General features: G+C 34.4%; 1 protein-coding gene across 2 annotated transcripts in view; it reads left to right on the top strand.

Annotated features, from left to right (window-relative positions):
* The window catches only part of GABRG2 (gamma-aminobutyric acid type A receptor subunit gamma2), a 75,992-nt gene extending 58,728 nt beyond the window's left edge, over positions 1-17,264 (top strand). The window contains exons 7-10 of one of the 2 annotated variants that reach the window (XM_016167109.2): positions 8,692-8,844; positions 11,010-11,215; positions 13,328-13,351; positions 14,791-17,262. In XM_016167109.2, coding sequence (XP_016022595.1) covers positions 8,692-8,844; positions 11,010-11,215; positions 13,328-13,351; positions 14,791-15,066 — 659 coding nt within the window. In that variant the 3' untranslated portion in view covers positions 15,067-17,262. Of the gene's footprint in view, positions 1-8,691; positions 8,845-11,009; positions 11,216-13,327; positions 13,352-14,790 lie in introns of both variants that reach the window. The other variant, XM_016167111.2, reaches the window with a different exon arrangement.
* The last annotated feature ends 1,424 nt before the right edge of the window (positions 17,265-18,688 follow it).

The raw sequence follows: 18,688 nt of genomic DNA, 5'->3' as shown, positions 1-18,688 counted from the left end.
TGAGGTAAATTAGAAGATGTGTCACAGACTCTAAACAAGGAGTATCCACACATAAAAGGGTATTTTGTTGCCTTTGATTATCAAGCCAAGTTGACATGTAGTGTGTAGTTCAGAGTCCAAATTGAACAGAAAAGAATATGTAATTTTTGTGACACGAATCTGTAAACTATATTAAAATGATGATATTCATTGTTTTCGTGGAGACATTGAAGTTCATATAAGCAAGAACAAGACTGATGGCTTATAAGAACAAGACCTACTACTATTCCTGACTCTTTGAGCAACCCTTTAACAAAGGCTAAAAAATATCACTCAACAAAAGGCTTACCTACCAATGCTATAAAGCTGTTTTGCAAAAACAACTATCCTTAAGAAGCTGCAAGTACCACCTCATCTATACGTTGTTTCTGAAAGGTTACAAAACACTTTCCTTACCATTAGCAAATATGGTTTTCCCAACAGCCTTAGTAATAGGTATAATACCCCTATTTTATTGAGATAATTTAAATAATTTACTCAAGCCTTTCTACCTTTAACATCACTGGTACTTGAATCCTAGGACTGAACCTTGTATAATTTCTGCAACCATGAACTACTTTGCACTTACAAAACAAAAAAACAAAACAAAACAAAACAAAAAACAAAAAACAACAACACATTTTATTATCTAGTCAGATGTTTGTGGGAGTTAGATTTAACTATGTTGGGAAATCGCATTCCCTCTGGATGGATTAAAGTGGCAAATGCATTCACTGGTATCTTCAAATTCAGATTTCTAAGCCAGAGTTGTTTTATTTATGTAAATCCCAGGTGAATGTATTTGCTGCACTGTTGGAATTTGATGACGGGCTCAAAATAATAAATTGTATTACAAAGGCCATATTGAGTTAAGAATCTGTGGTGGCTTTTTTAGAGGGCAAGAAGGAGAAGTTGTAACACGAATAAAGAGAATTATCTAGTAAAGGAGTCCAGAGAACTGAGATATTAGCGAATACCTAGGTCCACTGTGTTTTTCTAGAGAAAAAAACACTAATCTGTAGAGGTTTTGCAAAACTGCGCTTCCTTTTGCCTAAAGTGATTCTCTTAGTGGGGAAAAACTCTCTAGTATAGTCTGTTGAGTCAAATAGGCTTCAGACAAAAGAGTTACTTCCCATCCTCCTAAAAGTATTATATCTATTATATAAGGTTCGAGAATAAATAAATTGTTCTCTTTGTGGTTGGGGCTCCCAATTACCCAAAACGGCTTTCTATTTTAATCACATTCAATAATTACTCAACTTTCCACTGTTTTGCTTTATATCTATGATCCTAACTACTGGCTCAAAATGAGCAGGCTATTTACTACAGAAGGAGTACGAGTTTGGGAGGCAGGAGTCCTTGGTCTGCTGCTAAACAGTCTTGTCTCCTAAAACACCTATCTTCTCTGAGGAATGTCAATTGCTTAATCTTTAAAAGAACAGAATTGATATGTATAAATTCAAAGACTCTTTTTAACTTTAGTTCTCTTTTGAATGTTTAGTAACATTTCTTCTATTCTTATATGCACCAGAATAGTGCTAATTATATTACATAAATTACATTACTTTGTAAGAACTGACATTAATGGACCTTTTACTATGAGTCAGGAATTATATCAAGCACATTATATGTATTAACTCTTTCCTATCTTCACAATAATCTATGAAGTGAGTTCTAATAAGGAAGCCGACACTCAATGAGTTAAGAAACTTGTGACGAATCACACAACCAGTTAGTGACAGGACTAGGATTTTTGAACCCAGCCAATCTGACACCACAGCTTTAGCAGTTGGCATTACTAATGTCCACGCCTTCCCATGACCTTCTCTGGTTTGTGCATCCATTCCCCAAGCGTTGCAAGGGTTAGCTGCTAACAGCCCACCGCTGACTCCTTTTCTGGAGAACTGCCTTTGGCCAAAATAGAACCATCTCAAATAGGTAATGAAGACCCCTCCGCTTCAATTTACAGAGATTACAAATAACCCCTCCTCTTGCCTCAAGGTAGGACTAATCGTGATACATTTTATTCCAGAACCATCTGGAAGCTTCCTTCCTTCAACTGAAGTAAATCATGCCCAGCTTTTTTCTGCTGCTCTCTCCAGCTTCCCTCATCCCCTTTGTCTGACAGCTAAATCCCAGCAAGTCACCCTTGCAAGAATTCTGGCCTCCGGGTCTGCTTCTAGGGACCCTAACTTGAAGCAGCCCTTATTCTCTGCCACAATTCTATGCTCTCTTTCCTCAGTGGGGATGTCAAAGGGAGTCTTTAAAAGACAAATTTAGCCTGGAAAAAAATAATCATAACTTATACTTTCTAGTTTTCGTTTTATTTTCTCTAATTGCTATTTTATTCTTTTCCAACATGTGAGCTTAAACAATCAACAGATGAAATAAAAATGGTGCAGTTTTGAGATGAAAATGCACATATTAGACTTGACCTGGAAGACTGTGATGGTTCTGTCTACACAGCCAAGCTCTTTGTTCTCCTCTCTCACTAATTGAATCTGGCTGAGAAGCTGAAATCACCGATCAATTCTTTAATAAGCATAATGCAGCCACTCCGATGTAGCTGATTTCCCTTCCCTTTTTCTTTTTTGGCAAGTAGTTAAGATTGCTACAATGTGACTTTATATCCACATTGTGAGGGTTCAGCAAAGTATCCAGTAAAAATATTTCCAGAAGTAATACTTTCTAAAGTAAAAGTTTAATATTTTAAAAGCCCATGTTGATCTCTGCCTTGGTCTTAAGTACTTTTGGTGTAGAGTTCACCCAGGATTTTATTCATGTCCTTCTGAACTCAGTGATATTTTATTCGTTTAACAAATAATTGTTGAACTCCTCCTATGTATCAGGCACTGTACTAGATGCTGAGAGTAACATCAGTGAGCAAAGTACAGCTACTTCACTCACAGAGCTCGTGTGCTAATTATAATCTAGAATGCAATCCAAATTTATACCTCATATACCCTCAATTATGACCAGCTCTATGATAGTCACATGGTTCTCTGAGATCTTACTGAAGACATTTGATCTAATAAGGACATATGAAAAGACCCTAAGGCAAGAAGTTGCAGGGGGCATTAAAGGAACTGTACAAAGCCCAGCTGGAGTGTAAAGAAATACTATTTCAGATGCGGCTAGCGATGCAGTCAGGGAAAAGACCACCCAAAGTCTTACAGAATAACTTAAAGACTTATAATATGTCCTGATATCGATGGGTAATTATGGAAGAGTCTGAAGGTATGTGTATGTATGTGACATGATCAGAGGAGCAGAGAGTATTCCAGAAATTTGAGGTAACATATGGCAAATGAAAACAAAAGAATGAGCAGGGCCTTTTGGGAGGGAAAAAAGTAAATCCACTTGGGTGGGCATAAAATGGGGATGTTATAAGTGGTGTGAGACATGGCCGCGATGGTTCGGTAATGGACCAGAGCAAAACGGACTAGAATCATGTGTTAAGCAGTATGGATTTTATAGTGAAGAACCTGATAAAGCATTCTAGAAAAGTTAATTTAGACCAGGACTGTCCAAATGAGCTTTCCACAATGAAGCAACTTTTCTACTATCTGTTCTATTAATTACAATACAATAGTTGCAAGCCACATGTAGCTACTAAGCAATTGAAATGAAGCTTAATCAACTGAGGAAGTAGATTTTTAATTTTATTTACTTTTAACATTTATTGAAGATGGCTACCATCTTAGCACCATCCAGTCACAGCGTAGAGCATGTATGTGTGGCGGAGTGGTTGGAGAGGGGAGGTTGTTGGGAGGCGGGAATGAAGAATGGAGTAAGGAGATGAGTTAGGGATCTGGAGAAATATGATGCCAAGAAGAATAAAGACAGAACGATTATAGAGCATGAAACGAAAATATTTAATTTACCTTGTCTAGGGTGCAGAGAACATGAAACGAGTAACAAGAGAGAAAAACCCAGGTTAAATTCGGATTACAGACAGCCTTTCATGCCAGGCTAAGGAATTTGAATTTTTTTTTTTTTTTGCAGAGGAGCATGAATCTCTTTAGAGTTTGTGATGATTGGCATTGTTTCGTCAGAACTTCCGGAAATGTGCTTGCCAGAAACTTCATCTAATCATAGTATGTAAGATGAGCTAGCATATGTATGTTTTATGAGAGCCCTTGACATTGATTGAGCAGTGATGCTATATTCATGTCTTTCTCAGCCTGAGGATTCCTTGAGGCCAAGGATTATAGGTTAGCTCTACATTTTCCCCTCTCTGGACTTCACAGGGCTTAGTTGCTGGAGGAACGTTGATGTGGTTCAAGAATAGTTAAAGAGAGCCTCAACCACCACTGGGAATGGTGGGCAGGGGATGAAACACTCGGGGGTGGCATGCATGGAAGTTAGCAACTCATTAAAAATAAAAGTCTTTTCTCCCCCTAGAAAAGACTCTAGACTCCTTGATCTGGGATTCTGCCCAAGGACTTGGTATTCTACTCCTTCTTTCGGGCACACAGCAAACTTGGTACCGACTGAAAGCAGTATTTAAAACAAACGAACAACCAACAACAACGACAGCAAAAAAAACCACCATTTTTTCTGCAGTGTTTATTCCAGATATCTAGAAGAAAAATGTTTTTTATATACTTCCAGATTAGCTTCTGAAAAATTCACGTCAGTGTGTATACCCTACCGAGGGTGTGTGGTTCTGCTTTGTCCACATCTTGCCAGTACTGAAAATTATGTTTTTTCCTCAATTTAATAGGCAAAAATGAAATGCTATTATTTTACTTTGGATTTCATTGATGACTACTGAAGTTGAGACTCTTCATGTATTTACTATCGATGAATAGTCCATATATTTTTGCTTAGTTAAAAATGTGTTTCTTTTCCAATAATCAATAAGAATTCTTTATATATCAGTGATACCAACTTTTGATTTTTTATTTATTTTGGAAATTATTCAAGTACGATGTTTCTACATTATTTAAAACAAAATATTTATAATATCGATGTTCTAAGTTTTAAATGACAAACCTGTAATTTTTTCCCTTTATGCTTTTTATATGTTATATGCGCTTGATGAAACCTTTTCCACCCTATGTGTTATAAAAGTATTTTACTATATTGTTTCTTTGTGTAGTATTTATATTCACACTTAAATTTGAATATCGGGTTATTTATCTTGAATTTATTTTTATGTGTTCAGCAAGGTACAGGTCTAATTTCAGAAAACAATTTCCTCAAATGAAAATGTAACCAGTCAACTATCCTGCTTGCCTACAATTAAAATCGACCTCATAGGATTATGCCTCAGATTTAAGAGTTTAATAAGGAATGATAAAGACAGATCTAATGCATTGTCTTAGCTTATTATTCCTTCTATCTGAGTTGTAGTCAGTGAAAAATTAATCTTGTCCCCATTTAATTCATTTAATCTAGAATCAGTTGTGAGAGTCCATCTGTTGTAATCTCTACATTGCCTAATATAATAGTACCCTATGCATAGCAGTGATTAAAAATATTTTTGACTTCAAGATGAGTCTACAGAAAGGAACGTAAAGATCATAACAGTAATTATTCCTTTAAAGTTAACCTAGTAGAATAACATATACTCTATTCACTATATTTAAGTGGAGTAAAAATCATGAGAGAGAAATAAAGTGAAGTCTTAGCTTTTTCACCATTCCGAAAAAGTGATTAGGATATTTAGACATAAGATATGCAAACCTTTCAGCCCAGTGTGTGCACATAATAGGGCCACATTACTGGTAACTAGGAAATAATTATTTTTACCATTTCAGTTGTTCAATGGAAGGGAAGACTTTTCTATCATAGAATCTTCAAGTTTTTAAGAGGAGCTAGTTCCATATATTAAATAAGAGCTTAAAAACTCTAATAAATCTGAACTTTGTATGGTTTAATCACACTAAAGAAATAATAATAATTGGAGTTCATTGTTCACTGATATTGATGGTCTCTTCCTGAAACTAGACATAAGAAGCTTACAAAAACATAAAGAACAGACATTAATAAGTAATATTCAGATTATATGTGTTCTCTCCTTAATCACAGCCTGTGTCTCTTATATTCTAAATAGACAAAAGCAGAGACCAAGCTAATTTATAAAATGCTACGACTTTAGCTATTGATGTTAGCATAACTCAATAAAAAGAATAAATTCGAAGTGGTTGAAACAAACACCGTTGACTGGTAGACATTTAACCTTTGGGCTTGAGAAATCGCTGATGTGGTACATTCAGGAGGTTTGATTTTATAGGCTCCTTAGCCCAAGAGTTTTTAAAAATACAAAAAGTGATGTGGCCTTGGAGATAAGAAAGGCACCAGGCTGCCACTGTGAAGCTGCTTCACTTTTAAATGGCCTGTTTCCAAGTTTGGATCTGTAATCTCGTGGTAGAAAAGCTTTGAGTTTGCTGGTAAAGATGAAAGATGCTCAGAAGCTATTACCTTAAAATGGAAATCGATAGATAAATAGGCCATGGAAATTTAGATTCTGACCTAAAGGGAAGAGGAAAATTGAATCGAGATAATTATCTTGTTAACTTGAGGCAAATTTAAAGTTCACCTTTAAGAGAGTCAGATCATTAATGTCGAAGTGTAGGTTCTTATTCATTTACATAATAAATAAAGTTACTCAAATCATCTAGATTTATTAAAATATTATAATTTGTAAAGTTTCATTTAACACATTTAAAATAGGTAGAAAACTCTCAAGGACTTGGAAAATAAGGAGAAAAAGTACCCCCGAATGTTATTATTTTAAAAGAAAACCTCTTTTGTCTTTCCTAGCTGTCATTTGCTTCTCATATTTAGATCAAAGAAACAGAAAAAAAAAATAGACATTAATAAGGGTTACTTCAAATTAAATATCTTTAGTCCATAATCATGGCCTGCGTATATGATATTCTAAATTAGAACAAAAACAGGGACAAAACTAATTTATAAAATGTTTTGAGTTTAAATAGCTGAAGTCCAGATAAATGAACACAGAGAAGTATAATCTCAGGGAACTAACTGAAATCTAGTTATCAGTAAGAAATGCATACCTTAAGGTTTTGAAAAATAATCACTAAATATTTGTTACTTATTGATCTCTAAGAAGGAACTAATATTCCAATAGAAGCTAAATTTTCCAGTTAGCATCTAGGTCCTTGTCACTACCTTAACCAGGCCTGACCCAGACAAATAATATATTGCACTAATCCACCAAAAGGTAGTGTTGGGAGATATTCATAACCCATCTAGAGGAGCCAATGAGGGTTTTCTGTCTCAGCAACTTAGAAGGTTTGAAATAAAGCTTGAGAGTGGGAGAAAGAACTGGACTGAGCTATAATAACTCATCCCACTAAATCAATCTTCTCTGCATGAAGCTTCTAAAGCACCTTATTTTCAAATCAGTTCTAAATCAGCCAAGTAAGTACAGAAACACAGGCATGAAGCCAAATAATTAAAATAAAACATGATTTGGATTTCATTCTTCATCAATTTTAGGACAAATTATAATTTAGTAAAAACAAAAGCAAAAAAAGCAACATCTGAAAACTGATCTCTCTTGAGTTCATCTCACATTGCAAGAGCAAATACAGCTTTTGAAACTGGTGTTCTCTAAGAGTATAAAGGAAACATTGATGTATAGTACCTAGGATATGTCTACACAGCATATTTTCCAAATTCAAAAATTAAAAGTCCTCAAAATTTCACTTGGAATCATATAAAATGAAGGGCATGGAATTTTAAAAGTAACACATGCATTCTAATTCTAAAAAAAATAGACATCCAAATTGTGTCACATTAAATGGTTCTAATGCAGTTATATGGTTATTCTTTGATTCTTTTATTACTCTACTTTCTAATTTATTTACATAAACTTTTTTAACACATATATTCCAGAATACAGCTTCTTGATTTTTTAAATTATTTTCTTTACATTTACATTTATAAATGAATTCGTTCATTTAATTATTCAGCAAATGTTACCAAATACCTATTTAGAATCAAGCAGTATGTTAATGACTAATAGTGCAATTATGAGTTAAAAGAGGTACAGTTTGTGGACTGTGATGAAGTCTAATAGGAGAGACAGTTATTACAAAAATAACCATACAAATTTATGAGCAATTACAACTGAAGTAATTGCTATGAAGGAAAATATGATTCAATGAAAACATGAGAAAAACTGTCTTAACATAAGAATTTCATTATAAACTGAAGAAATTAGTCATTTGCTAGTGTCAAGCACTAAGATATTCTCTCTGGTTTGTATGCAGACAGATCCTGAGAATAAGAAGAAACTTATGAATCTTAGGATTCATTTTAGGCAAGAGAAGCACACTGCTCCTCTCCTTCCCCATCAAATGAAAACAAATTTATATTGTGTGTATTAAGCAGGAAGAAAAGATACCATGAAAAATCACATGAAAGAAAATATGATCAATATGCTCAAAAGTGTTACTTCTGCCTGGTAGTCATATTGCTTTTAAAAAGCATCAGACCTCAATTTAGTTTGGATTTTGCTTTTTGTTGTTATTTTTGTTTTTAACCCAAATGGGTAGAGGATAGTTTTCAACATACCCCTGTATAGAACTCTCAATCTAAATGTGTAAATATGAAAGTTAAATACATGTTTTTTTTTTTAAATGCGCTCCAGTTTTTGATAAGGGCTTGTACGATGCTATATTTATTTTGTTCTAGGAGATTATGTGGTTATGTCTGTCTACTTTGACCTGAGCAGAAGAATGGGATATTTCACCATCCAGACCTACATCCCCTGCACACTCATCGTTGTTCTATCCTGGGTGTCTTTTTGGATCAATAAGGATGCTGTTCCAGCCAGAACTTCTTTAGGTGAGGCACATCTGTTTGTGTTGTAGTGTCCCAAGGTAAGTACCCAATGCAAGTAATCCTATTCTGCTTTCTAAACTGATTTGCTTCTAGTTCAGTCAGCAATTACACAGAAACACATTTGTTTCATTTTACAGAAAATTAGCATATTAAAAATGAGAGTGTTCATTGTTTTCCAAGTCTATTTTCCTTATTAGTTCAATAGTTGTTTGTTTGTTTGTTTTAAGTAAATTGTCTTAAGAAATTTAAGGTAATTAGAAAAAAATAAGTTCTAATTTCAACAGATTTTTTGTTTTAGTCTCTGGGTAGTTAGTTACATGACGGAGCTGCTCAGACCAGCTCATAAAAGCTGATCATTTGTGCTTTTCCAACTGTGTGTCTGGACAGATCGCACTGGCAGTTCGACATCAGGCAAGGTGAAAACACCATGGAAATTGGCAAATACTAAAAATCGCAACCTTCATTTTTTTAAAAGTCAATGGTTATACATTTACCAGCACACCCCTGACTACTAATTGATTATAGCATGCATGTCATGTTGACATTTGAAGACACACATACATATTGTCTTTTTCCAGAAGAGCCACTGAAAAAATTATTTTGGAAAAAACGTAATTCCCCATGAAATTTTAGGAACTTATTTCCATACTTTTAAGATTATTTACAGTTTGCTCAATCTACTGTATATAGTAATATTCATTTCAGATTTTCAGATATTTTTCCTCACATGAAGAAGAAGGCACACAGAGTTTATAACAAAGCCACAAGCTTCAAAGAGACATTGGAGTTTACGTCCACAAATAAAATTTTCATACTACATAAAATTCCCTAAAGCCTTAACTAAGAATACAGCTACTGAAAGAGGAATCACAAAATCATAATCCCTTTTATCAGTTAAGTGAAAATTAGAACCACATCTCTCACTCTTTGGCTAAAGAGGCTTAATCATGCAAATTTAAGAGCTGGGGTTTTGAACTCTAGATTATCTTGATTTCAACCCACAATTATAATATGGCCTTGGTAACAACCTTTAATCTCTGTAAATCATAGTTTCTTCACATGTAAAACGCGTATCATTTCCTGTTCATAACTAGTGAGGTTTTATTAGATTAAGTAAGGTATTCTATGCAAAGTGCACAAAACATAGTAAGACGTCAGAAATGTTAGCAACTATAGTCATTTTCTGACAAAATGATCTGTAAAACTAAGGGCAGAAGAGATAACTGGGGGGAACATCGATCATTTCCATATCCGTCCTATTCTGAACATAATTTAGTCTCTAATCTGTTTCAAAATAGTTATTTTGATTTTTTTCTGTTATATGCAGTACTTTATGTTACAAGTCCTATTCGATAATTATAATAACTTGTCTAATGCTACATGCTGAAACAAACCACACATGTGTTGAGTCTATTACTTTAAGATGATTAATCGTCACCGTGAGCAGAATGTATTGCATTACATTCTATGTCTGTCTCTCATATCAGCATGCAAATGACTTTTTTCATTCTCAGTATAGTGCCTGGCACATAGTTGGTACCACAATGATTATTTAAGTAATGTATGCAGTTATGAATGGATGGAGCAGATGGACTGATACATTCCAATTTATCCATCTCACAAATATTTTAAGGAAAATATTTCATATCAATTTCTTCTCTTGAAGTCTAGACACTTGCCGGTCAAAATCCTTCTTATGGCAACTCCAGTAGCTCATTTCAACCACTTATTAAATAAATGCTCAGTGGCAAAAGATCATGGTGGGAGAAGGGATCAAGGTGAGTGAGCTCAAGAATGAGGAATAAGTGAGAAACTCCTGAGCAAATAGCAGGTATGTGCTATTTATTCATCATGGACTACAAGTCAGGCATGTACAATATGGTCTCCATACCTTTCTACTCTTCACAATAGCAGAACGTAGAAGTTGTTGTAATTATTATAAAAATATAACATTTTTTAAAGTTGAAGAAGCAGAGGTGCTACAAGTTTAAATGATATTCTCAAGGCAATAAGTATTTATGAGCGTAGTGAATGAATTCCAATTATGCTTCCTTTCCCATTATTGAGGTTGCGTATCAAGTCACAAAAGATGTTTTGTTTCCGGAGTGACTCAGTTACCCAACTTGCTGATGTGGTCACATGGTCTGTTTTACTGTGCCTCTCTGCAGGTATTACCACCGTCCTGACAATGACTACCCTCAGCACCATTGCCCGGAAGTCACTCCCCAAGGTCTCCTATGTCACAGCAATGGATCTCTTTGTATCTGTCTGCTTCATATTTGTCTTCTCTGCTTTGGTGGAATATGGCACCCTACATTATTTTGTCAGCAACCGGAAACCAAGCAAGGACAAAGACAAAAAGAAGAAAAACCCTGTATGTATCACTTCTCACTGGGACCACTGAAATTTTTATGCAGGAAGACCACCAGCTTTTGTTTTTGTTTGGTCTTGCTTAGCCTATCTGCAGGTTAAATCTCAACACTTTGGGCTCCAAGATGAAAAGTGAATATGTGAGTTTCATCAAAATATAAGGATTCGATATAGTCATAATTACTTGAAAGAGACCTGATTCACTAAGGCAGACTCTCGCTTGCTTTCTTCATTTCACAGGAAGTATAATCACTGCTGAGAAATGCATTTATTTTCTAGCTGTTATTTTTCTAGGGTTTATCTTCCCGCCCTTTTACTTTATTTTTAAATTACTGTGTTAAATTAAAATTTTCATCTAGAGATTTCTGCTAGGAAGCCACAAGATTCTTGAAATTTCAAGGATCACCATACTTTTGCAAATAGTTTAATGTGTGTGTGTGTGTGTGTGTGTATGTTGCCACCAGAAGACTTCTATTGGTTTCAAATTCAAAATGTATCTTTTTTGTTTTAAAAGAAATGGCTCATCTATTGCTTGGCAACGTATTTAACCTTCCTGTGTCTTTATTTTCTCATATATGAAATAATTATTGTAAACAAAACAAAACAAACAAACAACATATCTCATAGGGCCATTGTGAGAATAAATGTGGTAACAGAGGGAAAAAGCATTACATAGTAACTTATACATGAAAGCCTTTACCATTAATAGTTGATGATAATGATTGTTGTTGATGATTTATAATTACCAACCGGGATTGATCTCAGTGATTTGGAAATAGGAAGGATGACTTCACCTTGCCACTAAACTTTAAATAGAGATGATGAAGCACAAATTTGAATGCCTAAAGCAACTGTCTTTTATTATTAATGTTAAAGAGAGCATGTAGATAGATACCCATTTACCCTCCTAAGCACAGTGTCTGGCTCACAGAAGGCCCCATGGAAGTTAGAGTCCGTTCCCTTCCAAGAAAAGAGTTAAAGGAATTCCCCTGAAGTATAGCCTTTCCAGGTCTTTCACTTGAGGGCCATGGGGGCTTCGATAGTGGCTGGCTGTCTAACCCACAGACCCTGGCGGACTGAATTCTAATGAGGAAACCTAGCTGATGCATCTCCAGGAACCTCAGTGAAATTCGATAAATAGCATTTATTTGAATATAAGAATTTATAACAAGTAAAGAAGTGTCGTTATACTTGATGATTAATAAAAAAAATAAATGCTTATCTTTAATCTCTCAAATAATTGCTATGCTTTATGCAGTCCTTTCTTTCCCTGTCTGATCTTCTCTTTGCCTTCGCATATTCTTATCCTTATTTTGGTTTTCTTGTTGTGCTGTTTATTTTGTTTGTTTGTTTTCTTCCCCTCCTTCACTTTCCATTTCCTTTTCCCCCAAGAAGATGGTTCTGTTGCAACCCAGCATTATTACCTGCCAGCAGTAAGGAGGGTATGAAGACTGGCTTTCTCACAAGAATGAAGAGTGCTGAGGAAAAAGCCCTTTGGCCCTCTAACTGCTAGGTCAACACCTGGATTCCTTAATCCAGGGTCATGAAGATGACAGAAGAAAAGAAGGCAGAGGAGGAAGGGGATTAAAGAAACTGAGAAAATAAAATAACCTTAGAATTTTATGCATTTTCTCCTTTTAATCCAGTTGGATGATTTATCTAAATACGCAAGAGCCTAAGGTGTGAATTAGAAGCTGAAATTTTATTTTCCCAATTAATATGCTTTCTGGTTCATTATGTCAGGATTCACCTATTAAGGCTTTCTTGATGATAATTAGAAAATATATAAAATCACAGTATTTCTATACATGGAAACCAGGCTACTGAAAGGTTCCTCATGAATGAACGACACTGGCTTTTGCAGTTAGATAACTGTGGATTAATTTATTGAAGATTTCACTAGCAATCACCAAATTCCCTTTTCCAGCTTTAGGCATATATTTTGTTCCAAGTTCAGAACTGTCCTTCTGTGTTTATAATTTCAGTTCATTTCACTTACTATATTTTGAAAATGTATTTTTAATTTATCTTATTTTGTCTCTTTCTCTTTTTTTTTCTTTTTTCCTTCTTTAATTAAAAAAAAATGCACTTCTCTTTTCTGTCTACAAACCCAAAGCTTCTTCGGATGTTTTCCTTCAAGGTATAATGTTTTTGGAATGGAAATTCACTGCATGCAACTGCTGAATTTAAGTATTAACGCTTACATGGTGTTTTATTTATTTATTTATTTTATGGAGTAGACATTTAAGCATTCTACTAGAGACAACACAGTTGAGATGAAGAAAGTTCTATAGATTTCTTGACTCGGCAACCCTACACTAATTCACAGAGGTTTTGACTTTACATGAAATTAAAAAGTTGCAAGCTCTCATTACTACTGAGAACTCCCTTAAACAGCAAAGCCAAAATGTACCTTCTCTTCTCAGATGAAAATGGAATCCAATACCACTACCTGCATCTCCTGTGTACCATATACAGCATATATGCCCTTAAAATTTAATTCTTTAAATCCTAATTCAAAACAGGATTGTTTTTCAATACGTAAATTTAATAATTACCTTTATCTAAACTCTACCTGTCAGTTCTATAAAAACAATACTCTCTTTGAAATGCTGTTAAGTTAAAACACCCTTCCTTCTAGGGTGATCCAGAAGCCTTTTGGCTCTATCGTGCAATATTACAAGGTTTCTATTCCCATTTGAATTGTGACAGTTGATTCAGAGACATTAGAATTTATATTTATACATAATTTATTTATGTATTTATAGTATCCTAAAACTAACTCCTCTACATTGAAGTGAAATAGACAGACCATTGAGTCTTATGGCAATTTTAAAATTGGTCTGAAGGCAAAAATTAGATTAGTATTCAGTTAATTGCTACTATTTTCTTCTCAAATGCTAAAAAAAAACTTTGACAGGTAGTAACAGTTTTTTTCCCCGAAATTTCACCCACATGTAGGTAAACACTGCTGGCATTTTGAAGCTTCTACATGGTGAATGTTAGACAGAACACTACACTCCTTTAAAACATAAGCCATACTATTGTAGTATAAGCTCAGAAAACTTATATATATATATATATATATATATTTTTAACATTTTTATATTAAAAACATTTAATACATTTGCTTAGTATAATGGAGTTTACTATTTGCCTATAGGTAAGCATGACAGAAAATTTAATTTTAAAATTGATGCATTTTTATTTCTTTGTTCTACTCACATGCAATATCATTAAATGCCTTCATGTAACCAACCTCACATCTAATATTTACCAGAATAAGATTCCATGTAGTTGTTTGGTTTAAGTCTGAGTTCTTTTGGTGTTTAATCTTGCTCTAGCTATTAGCTTAATGGTATTATTTTCAGCTGCACTGCTTAAGCTCAAAATTTGAAATCTGCAAATGTGCTATCCTTCTAAGTTCAATTTTACCATTGTAGATCATAATGTCATAGCGATTTCCTGAGCACTCATTTTCAGATTCATCATTCACATTGGTAACATTTTGGAGAAATAGTCTAGGACTTACTAAATATAACTAACCCTGATCTCCCTTTTTCCCTGCCCTTGTCTCAGGCCCCTACCATTGATATTCGCCCAAGATCAGCAACCATTCAAATGAACAATGCCACGCACCTTCAAGAGAGAGACGAAGAATATGGGTATGAGTGTCTGGATGGCAAGGACTGTGCCAGCTTTTTCTGCTGTTTTGAAGACTGCCGAACAGGAGCCTGGAGACATGGGAGGATACATATCCGTATTGCCAAAATGGACTCATATGCCCGGATCTTCTTCCCCACTGCATTTTGCTTGTTCAATCTGGTCTATTGGGTCTCCTACCTTTACCTGTGAATAGATATGGGTTTTATTGATAAGAATCTTATTCACTAAATCTCATGGAAAGAAGATGTCCTTTCTAAGTCCACTGAAAAAATGCTTCGTGTGGTTTATAATGATCTTAATTTGTTTCTATGTCCTAACCTGGTAAATTGTATTAATGTCATATTGTTTGCGCCCAACTCCCCTTCGATAAGTGTGATGTTTCTGTGCTGCAAAGTTGCAAGGCAAAGTGAAATTAGAGCAAAAACGTTGAAACCAAATAAGACATTTTTTAGCTATGGCAATCAAATAGTAAAAGCCATGACTATTTACAGTGGTGGTATTCTTATTCAATTCAAAATACAATTAGAAGCAAAAGGTCTAAAACTACCCTATGTTCATCTGGTGTTAGGTTGTGGTAAATTTGATCCCAACAGAATATCTCCCTCATTTGAGACAAATCACAACTCACTTTAAATTTAAGAACCTAGACAATAAATCTATCACGCTTCAATCACAAGATAGGAAGAAAATTTCCTCCACATCACATGTACAATGATGTAAATATTTCAATAACTTAGAATGCTTCAAGTTTAATGCATGCATGTCTTTAGAGCCAAAATAAATGGATTGAAGTTAACATCGTAAAGTATTGTCTTTTATTCTGCTTCTTTGGGCTATAAAAGAATCATGAATGTAATTATAAGGGTTTGAGTTTGGAATTAAAAGAAAGAATTTTCACTATCTTCTCCCTTATGCATGAAGATTGGAAAAGCTTATTTTTTTTCCTTGTATGACATATTAAAACACTTTAAGTAAAATATAGACTGAATTTACCACCTCTAAATATACCCAATTCCAGACTATAAAGTAATTATATGTGCTTGCTGCTATATTTTCTTCCTTTTAGTATGATAGATCTTAACAGAAATTACTCTCCACCTTAAAATCTGCTTCTAGTGATCGTGAGTGCCTCATGGGCAGTACCCTTGTCATCCCTTTCTGGGTTATCAGCAGCTGTAGAGTACCTGGCACATAGTTGGTGCTCAATAATATGGTTTGAAGTGAATTGGCCCCATAGGCTTCTGGTGAAACTTTCTGTGCTGGCCTGGAACCAGTGATTCATCTTTTCACATAGGCATTGTCAAGCAATATTTGATCTTGAAGAAATAAATAGAAGGATCCAAAGAACTCCAGCAATTTATATTCATTATCAAAAATTTATTTTAGCCAATGCCCATACTCCTTTAAAAACAATAACTATGTCCTATATTTGTATACAAAAATGAGTCTACTAGCAGATGATTAGAGTTTGTGTACTATTTTTCCAGCTTTGGGAATGAGTCGTCTTTGACCTCCCATAAAAGTGCTTGAGGATATATGACAGTGTTCAGAATATAGTATTATATGTTCTGTGAAAAGAAAATATATCTATATGAAAGATTAAGTTTTAGAGAGATGAAAGAACAAATGACTCACAAGGAGGTTGAGCCTATGACTGCAGCCTCATTCAATTATATACTGTAATCACATGAAGCAGTTGTTCAAGACTTCAAAAAAAAATGAGTTGGGCTCCATCTTCATGTACTCATCTTGAATCCTTATTTTTCTAAAATAGCACCCTTTGTCCGTTCTTCTTTATGGCAATCGTTGCTCTAAGTCAGAATTTCATCACAGCCAGTAAAACTTCATAGACAACCTAAAAAGAGTAGAAATGAAAAGAGAATGACTTTGTTTATATAAATCCATATAAGGCATCATCAAGTCATCTGGATGAATCTTGAATCACATATAGCTGCCAATTTTATAAACCTTTAATATATCGGTTCTCTAGTATATAACCTCAACACATGTAAATAGAATTATTTTCTTGTTTTGAATTGTTATTAACATATTAAATATTGACTCTTTGGGAGAGTTGTTGGCAAATTTTCAATGGTGAGAAACATATTATTGTCAACTTGAAATGTATTCCATAATGGGGATACTCAAAAAAGCTAGCTTTCCAATGTGTGCATAGTATTGGCAATATGAATATATATTACATATAATCTAATTATTAATTACCAGCTTCTCCCTATCTATGTATTTGAAAACCTTTTCACAAAAGGAATTGCCTAATATGTGGACTTTTACAATAAAAATGCTGCATTCTAATCCATGATGGCATGCCAGTGGTCTGTTTGGACTTTTTTATCTAAAACATTATGACCTTTCTTTCCTGCCTCATTCCTCAACTGCCTTCCCTTTATGTGAGCTCTATTTATGAGCAATGTGATGATATTTTGTTAAGATGCTCCTCACTTCAAAAGAATTAATAGATTAATTTGAGGTGTGGCGTGGAGATGGAAGGCAGAAATGTCATGCAGTAATAAAACTCATACCTTCTATATCTCAAAACTTTGCTGTGTTTACAAATATGGACACTGGTGTTAGACATAACAGGTCCCAAACCTTCTTTTACCAGTTGCTTGACAATTGTTAATTCAGCCTTAATAAGCCTCCATTTTATCATCTATAAATTAGGGATAATAATGTCATCCTATGTAGAGACACTCAACAAGTGGTCAAAAACTCTCTCCCTCAATTCTAGTGCCTCCAGTGCTCTGATGCCATGTAGTCCCATCGATCAGCTTTCCTAAAATAATCCAGCAGTAGTTATACATGCCTTAATGTGACGCTACACCATGATGTTTCATTTTAAAAGAGTATTTATATTGCAAACCTTCTTTAACCTATAGGCTGAAAACTTAAGTCTGTTGTTGAGAAAAATATCACACATTAGATTAGTTATTTTTAAGGCAAAAGGACCCCTCTCTGTACTCTCAAAATTTAAAAACATAGGGAGCCATGTTGCAGAAACCATGCCACATTTTCTTGAAGTCCTTTGAAGTTCTCAAAAGAATAGCTTAATTTTTGACAAACATAGCTGCCCTAACCATCCTCTGCCTGTCATTCTCTTGGCCCCTCGTGGCTTCCTGCATCCACTTTAAACACATGTTTCTCACTTTCCAGATATGTGAAAAAAAAAAAAAAAAGTTTTCGCCTAGGCCTTGCCTGCAGTCTAACTCAATGTCCTTATCTTTAGCTGAGTGAATATTTAGTGTATGTTTTTCATCCCTTTTTTTTTTAAGTCTCAATATTATTCCAACAAGCAGCAATAATTTTTATCTGTGTTGAAGGTCAAATTAACCAAATGACGCAGTCTTTGCTGATTATGTCAAAAAATTGCTATCTCTATGCTTTGTCACTATGGATTTTTGTCAGATGTGTGTGAGAAGGGATTATGACCTATATCAACAGCACTGCTACATTTTTTAATGCTTGTTGAGTTAGCAAAGGTCACATAGCTTGTTAATGGTAAACCTGAAAGAGCCACGGGAGCTATGCTCTTTCTGCTAAAAGTGTTTCAGGATTTAGAAGGAACATTCTGAAACACTTTCTCTTTCTGTTAATGCTTTAGGATCTGCCAAACTTGAGGATGCCTACTTTCTTTAATCTTGACCTCATTTTAGTTATTTTAATTGCAATGAGATAAAATTTTTAGAATACCTAGCAACAGACAAGTTGATGGAATTTGTACTTTTTTATTCTCTATTTAAGATAACTAATTAATATTTAGTGTTACCCATTGCTTTTAGAATTCTGTTTAAAA

This window comes from Rousettus aegyptiacus, unplaced genomic scaffold (genome assembly GCF_014176215.1).
Source record: "Rousettus aegyptiacus isolate mRouAeg1 unplaced genomic scaffold, mRouAeg1.p scaffold_m13_p_7, whole genome shotgun sequence".
Lineage (NCBI taxonomy): Eukaryota > Metazoa > Chordata > Mammalia > Chiroptera > Pteropodidae > Rousettus > Rousettus aegyptiacus.
Note: the sequence above shows the minus strand (reverse complement) of the source record. Positions and strands in the feature narration are given on the sequence as shown.